Raw genomic sequence first — 6784 nt, forward strand, 5'->3', positions numbered from 1 at the left:
CCTCCTGTTTGTAAGGCTAACCTCAGAGTTACCCAGAGCATGGTCAGTCCTCAGATCTGACTTAACGAACGTTCAAGCTGTGAAAACTGTCCTGCCCTTGAAAGAACCCCTGTTTCTTCATCAGTTGGACAAATTATATCCTGGGAATAGCTTCATTGCAGGCTCACCTTGATGGCAGGTCCATCTCTGTTGGATTTGGCCATTTTGTGGGGTCTCCTAGCTCCAAGGACCTCAGAGTCAGAGTTTTTGCAGTGACCCCTGTTATAGAGATGAGACAGTAACACATTTATCACTGCTGGTTACATCTGAGTCTGAAAGGCTTTTTCTGTGGTAGGATCTAAATGTTAGAGTTCTGGACGTTCAGAAAAGGAAAGGACACTAAAGTCAGAACCAACAAAGTCGTAGGCTCTCTAATTGGGAATATTGACTGGAATTTTAAATTCCATTCTTATGTCTTCCCCAGCCAAAGAGAGCCCCATTAAGGCACTAGATCTTGCTCTTTTCCACCGGAAAATGTGGCGACACCTGATCATACTTGAAACCTAACGAACTTCTCTTTTCCTTTTACACTCTCTACTGTCCTCTCTAGTCTTCTTTGCAGCTGGCATCAGCTCATTTGTCACAACCTCAGAATAACTCCCTAAACTCTCTCTTTAGTACTTCAACCCTTACTCTCTTTTTCATTTTGCTGTTTTATTCCCTCTGTAGCAATTAGCTGTCTAAATTCATCTTTATTATACTTTTCTGGGTTTTTGTCTTTTTTTTTAAAGATTGGCACCTGAGCTAACTGTTACCAATCTTCTTTTTTTTTCTGTTTTTTCTCCCCAAATCCCCCCAGTACATAGTTGCATATTTTAGTTGTGGGTCCTTCTAGTTGTGGCATGTTGATGCCGCCTCAGTGTGGCCTGATGAGCAGTGCCATGTCCGGGTCCAGGATCCAAACCAGCGAGACCCTGGGCCGCCGAAGCAGCACGCGTGAACTTGGCCACGGGCCAGCCCCTTTACTGTGTGTGTGTTTTTTTTTTAACTTCATCTACTAGAATGTAAATGCTGAGAGCAGGAAAGATGCGTATAATTTTCCTACTGTGTCTTCAGTATCAGGGATGATTTCCTTTCCAAAATATTTATCAATTAAGTGATTCAAATCAGTTTCCAAAACCTCAATATATGCATATGTATTTGAACTTCCATTTAATGCAGATGACATGTAGAATACTACTATTCTAACATTCTTTCCTTAAGTTTTTCTTCTTCATGTGCTTAACACCTGAGTTTGCTTTAATTTCTCAATAACCCTGGAAAAATGTTCTCCCTTCCATTAATCCCCTAAGCTTTCAGGCCACACCTTTTCTCTCTGGGACTTTTGACTTACTCTCTTGAGGATATGTCATTACTTCTCTTCTTTCCCCTTGTGCCCCATCTAGACGCAATGCGATTTCAGTACAATTCTGAAATACTGTATGAGTGTTCTTGGGTAAGTGAGTGTCTGAGCAAGTGGAATATGAGAAATAGGTGAAGAAGACATCATTTATGATGCAGGTATAAGAAGAAATGCTTGTACTGTATCAAAGAAAACTCCAAATTCAGGCAAGCTATTTTTAGCCAAATTTCAAGAGAGGCCATAACATCTCATAAAAGGAGTAATTGACAGGCAAGGATACAGAGATTTCTTAGAAACAAAGAACCATTTTTATTGAGAATAAGTGATTTGGCCAACTGTAGGATGTTAGGATCATCAACACAGTCATAACAGAGAACCCCAGACTAAGGACGTAATGCTAATATTTGGAGAATAGTCAGACGACACCTCAGAGGCTCAGGCCACAATGATGCCATTCTAAAAATGGGTAATTGGAGGTCAAAGCCTTTTTCAAGTTGTAATTTCTTGGGTTTAGAAATCATGGAGTCCAGATCCATGAATCAGCATTATCTTTAGATACGCCATTTCAGGAGCAAATGAGCCTTTGATAGGGATGTTCTAGCAGCAAGAAGAGTAACATCTTCTATAGCAAAATGGCCTGTAGCCACAGTAGCCAGAGCCAGAGCCGTATCCACAGCCATAGTAGGAACCATATCCATGGCAGTATCCAGTTCCATAGCCACAGCCGTAACGGGGCCCATAGCCACAGCCATAACCAGAGCCATACCCACAGCCATAATGGGGGCCAAATCCACAGCCATAGCCATATCTGCAGCCATAGCCACAGGAGTTGCCATAGTAGTTGCAACACATGTTGTCAGGAGAAGAGAATTCAGACGGGTTGCAAGAGGAGGTTTCTGAAGTATGTGTGTCTTCCGCTTCTCCAGGACCTTTACATACTGTCAGTAATTGGCAGAGCATACCATTCATCCCTGACTTAGCCACAAAATATGTAAACAACTCGTATGTGCCAGTTGCTGTCGACAATCATTAACAATGGTTTGCTTAAAATGAGCTCATTATTTTGGAGACTCCAGTTTCATTTAAAGAGCATCGTTTACATTTACTCTGCCAAAGAATTATCTCAATAGAATCATGTGCCTGAAAGTAAAACTGATACCCATTTTCAAACCCTCCTATTATTAAATAGCTACCTCACACAACTAGGTTTTGGCAGATTGTAGGAAAATTTTGCCCTTTTGCTCTCTATTCTTTCCCAAAATGTCTACCTTTCCCCATAGGGAAGGAAGTATTCCCATCTCCTTTCTTGAATCATTGCAACTTCTTGCCAGGCTTCTCCCACTCAGCTACCTACTGTCTGATACCTACTAGCTTCTTGTGGTAGAAAACAGGGATGATGCTAATTCTCTAAGGCACAGAACAGCTCCCAACAACCAGGAAACATCTTGGTCAAATGTCGTAGCGCTGACATCTGGAAACCTTGGCTTATAGCTCTGCCTCTATAAATAAGCTCTTCTATCTATAGGTGTCTCAATCCAAACATGCCCTTTCCTTTCATTCTATCCCAAACCTCCGACCTTTCCATCACCAAATGTGCAGTCAAAGAAAGTGTTTTTGTTTGTTTGTTTATCTAGTGGGGGGGGATTTTTTTTGCTTATCTTAATTCTCTAGGTTTTAATTAAATCACCATTTTCAGAATCAGGCTGACTCCAAACCTAATTTTTTTTTTACTGTAACAACTATGAGTCCATGTTGGAAGGGAATATAAACTCAGGATGATCATTCCTTCTACTAGATACTTGAATTTCAACTACAAAGGAATGAGCGGCAATACACTACTTTATTAAATGCTTTAATAGAGATTTACAAACCTGTCAATTTCATTTTCTCAGCAATTTCCTTAGCAGACAGTTAATCTTCCTACCTATTTTCTTCTGATATTGGTCACTCATCTAATCTGATCACAGTTATGTTTCATCCTTAACAATAAGCATACAGAAAACACATCTCCATTCCAATTCTTTTTCCCTTTGTTTTCTCTCTTTTTCCATCCTCCCTGAAATTCAAAACTATAAATTCTGTTCCTACAAATTCCCTGGCATAGACACTTTACTGTTTAATACTACTACCAATACCCACTTTCAGGCCCCAATACCCCTGGATTATTGAATAAGTATTTTATCTTATTGCATTATTTCTACTACTTTTCAATTCAGATCTCTAGATACTGATCCATAACAGTGGAAACAGTCTTTATTTTGTGCATCTCCAAATAACCAGCTCTGAGTTCAGTGCCTGGCACATGATTTACAATCACTATTTTGCCGATAAAATATAGATGGATTAAATAAAAATATGTTTAAATGTTGGTGTGCCATTTATAAGCTATAAGATATCTAGATAGATTACCGCCAGTTTCTCATTTCATTCAAACTGAAAGTCTCAAATTTTCTTTGACTACGAGAGTCACCACTTGTCAGATTTTGAAGATATGCTAGGCGTTAGTTTGTGAAGACCATTTTCTTGATATATAAATTATCTTGCACATGCCTAATAAATGATAGACACTTTACTGCATGCATGCTATCTTATACATGCCTAATAAATAATATTCTTACATTTCTCAGAATGCCTTTTATGACAAGAAACATAATGAAACAATAAATTAGATTTTTAAAGAGCTGTGATGATAAGAATTCCCTTCCCCTATTTGTAAGGCTAACCTCAGAGTTACTCAGACCACACTCAGTCCTCAGATCTGACTTATGAAAGTTCCAGCTGTGAACACTGTCCTGCCCTTGAAAGAACCCCTGTTTCTTCACCAGTTAGACAAATTGTATCCTGGGAATAGCCTCACTTCAGGGCTCACTTTGATGACAGGGCCATCTTCCTTAGAATTGGCCACTTTGTGGGGTCTTCTAGCTCCAGGGACCTCAGGGTCAGACTGTGTACCGCGACCCCTGTCATGAAGCTAAGACAGTGACACATTTATCATTGCTGGTTAGAACTTAGTCTGAAAGGCTTTTTCTGTGGTAGGATCTAAGTGTTAGAGTTCTGGAAGTTCAGAAAAGGAAAGGACGCTAAAGTCAGAACCCAAGAAAGTCGCAGGCTCTCCAACTCAGAAAATTGACTGGAATATTTAATTCCATCCTTATGTCTTCCCCAGCCAAAGAGAGCCCCATTAAGGCACTAGACCTCGCTGTTTTGTTTTGTTTTGAGGAAGATTAGCACTGAGCTAACATTTGCCACCAATCCTCCTCTTTTTGCTGAGGAAAACTGGGCCTGAGCTAACATCCGTGCCCATCTTCTTCTATGGTTTGATAAGCGGTGCCTAGGTCCATGCCTGGGATCCGCACCAGCAAACCCCAGGCTGCCAAAGGGGAACGTGAGAACTTAACCACTGTGCGACCAGGCTGACCCCTAGACCTTGCTCCTTTCCACTGGAAAATGTGGCACCACCTGATCATACTTGAAAGCTAATGAACTTCTCTTCCCTGTTTATGCTGCTGATGTCCCCGCTGGTCTTCTTTGCAACTGGTATCAGCTCATTTGTCACAACCTCAAAACACCTTCCTGAACTCTCTCTCTAAAACTTCAACCCCTATTCTCTTTCCCTTAGGCTGTTTTATTTCCTCCGCAGCAATTTGTCTGAATTTATCTTAATTCTTACTTGGCTTTTTTTATCTTCACCTACCACAATGTAAACACTCTGAGAGGAGGAAATTTGTCAATAATTTTCCTACTGTGCCTTCAGTGTCTAGAATGGTTCCCTGTCCAAAAGAGTCAAAAGTACTTATCGGTTAAGTGGCTCACATCAATTTCCACTACCTCAGTATTTGCAAATCCACACGTATTTCCATCAAATACAGATGATATGATAGAAGACTATTCTTCTAACTTTTCCTTTCTTTAGGTTTGTATTCTTTATGCTTAACACCTGAGTCTGCTTGTAATTTCTCTTTGACCCTGGAAACTTTCTCTTGCATTGTGTTACTACTTTAAGCACTCAGGCCACATCGCTTCTCCTTGGGATTTTTGTCATGACCTCCTGAATAGGTGTCAATCCTCCTCTCCTTTCCCCTCCAGCTCCATTCTAGACTCCAGTATGATTTCCAAGGCACGGTTCTGAAATCCTGTGTGAATTTTGCCTGAGTATGTGGGTATCTGAGCATGTGGAATATGAGAAACAGATGAAGGAGGCGTAGTTTATGATGCAGGTATAAGAAGAAATGCTTGTATGATATCAAAGAAGCTCCCAAGGTTCAGGCAACACGTTGTCAACCCAGTTTTCAAGAGGAGCCATAACACCTCAGAAAAGAAGTAATTCACAAGAAAGTACACAGAGATTTGTTAGAAACAAAGCATCATTTTTATTGAGAATAAATGATTTGCCACACTGTAGGATGTTAGGATCATCAACACAGGCATAACGGAGAATTTCGGATTAAGGGAGTGAAGGCTAACATTTGGAAAATAGTCAGATGACACCTCAGAGCCTCGGACCACTAAGATACCGTTCTAAAAACGGGTAGTTGGAGGTCAAAGCCTCTGCAAAGCATGTAATTTCTTGAATCTAGAAATCATGGGGTACAGATCCCTGGGTGAACATTATCTTTAGACATGTCATCTCAGAAGCAAACAAGGTTTGGATAGGGATGTTCTAGCAGCAAGAAGAATAATATCTTCTATAGCAAAATGGCCTGTACCCGCAGTAGCCAGAGCCAGAGCCGTATCCACAGCCATAGCTGGAGCCATAACTACAGCCATATCTGGTTCCATAACCACAGCCATATCCAGTCCCATAACTGCAGCCATAATGGGGGCCATAGCCACAGCCATAGCCACAGCCATAGCCGGTCCCATAACTGCAGCCATAATGGGGGCCAAACCCACAGCCATAGTCATATCTGCAGCCATAGCCACAGGAGTTGCCATAGTAGTTGCAACACATGTTGTCAGGAGAAGAGAATTCAGACGGGTTGCAAGAGGAGGTTTCTGAAGTGTCTGTGTCTTCAACTTCTCCGGGACCTTTATATACTGTCAGTAATTGGCAGAGCATACCAGAGCATACTCTGACTTACTCAAAAAATATATTAAAAACTCTTTTATGAGCCAGTCACTGTTAACATTCAATAACGGTTTGCTGAAAATGAGCTCATTATTTTGAAAACTCTAGTTTTATTTAAAGAACATCATTTAAATTTTCCCTGCCAAAGAATTGTCTCAATAGAATCATGTGCCCAAAAGTAAAACTGATACCCATTATCAAAACCTGATACAGATACCTGTAATTAGCATTTGATATATATATATATATATCTCAGGTCCAATATATATAGTTATATTTTATATATATATAAAATATATATATATTATATGTGTATAACCTCAATACTGTCCATA

The 6784-nt window shown here is 40.3% G+C and overlaps 2 protein-coding genes across 2 annotated transcripts; both read right to left on the reverse strand.

Annotated features, from left to right (window-relative positions):
• Positions 1 to 1666: 1666 nt before the first annotated feature.
• On the reverse strand, positions 1667 to 2284 carry LOC139079873 (keratin-associated protein 21-1-like). The gene has a single exon (XM_070597461.1). It carries the CDS (start codon positions 2231 to 2233, stop codon positions 1979 to 1981), a length of 255 nt encoding a protein of 84 aa, XP_070453562.1. The 5' UTR covers positions 2234 to 2284; the 3' UTR covers positions 1667 to 1978.
• A 3455-nt stretch (positions 2285 to 5739) lies between these two features.
• On the reverse strand, positions 5740 to 6383 carry LOC139079928 (keratin-associated protein 21-1-like). Its single transcript, XM_070597714.1, has one exon. It carries the CDS (start codon positions 6330 to 6332, stop codon positions 6042 to 6044), a length of 291 nt encoding a protein of 96 aa, XP_070453815.1. The 5' UTR covers positions 6333 to 6383; the 3' UTR covers positions 5740 to 6041.
• Positions 6384 to 6784: the final 401 nt, after the last annotated feature.

The sequence above is a fragment of the Equus przewalskii genome, chromosome 27 (genome assembly GCF_037783145.1).
Source record: "Equus przewalskii isolate Varuska chromosome 27, EquPr2, whole genome shotgun sequence".
In the NCBI taxonomy this organism is placed as follows: Eukaryota; Metazoa; Chordata; class Mammalia; order Perissodactyla; family Equidae; genus Equus; species Equus przewalskii.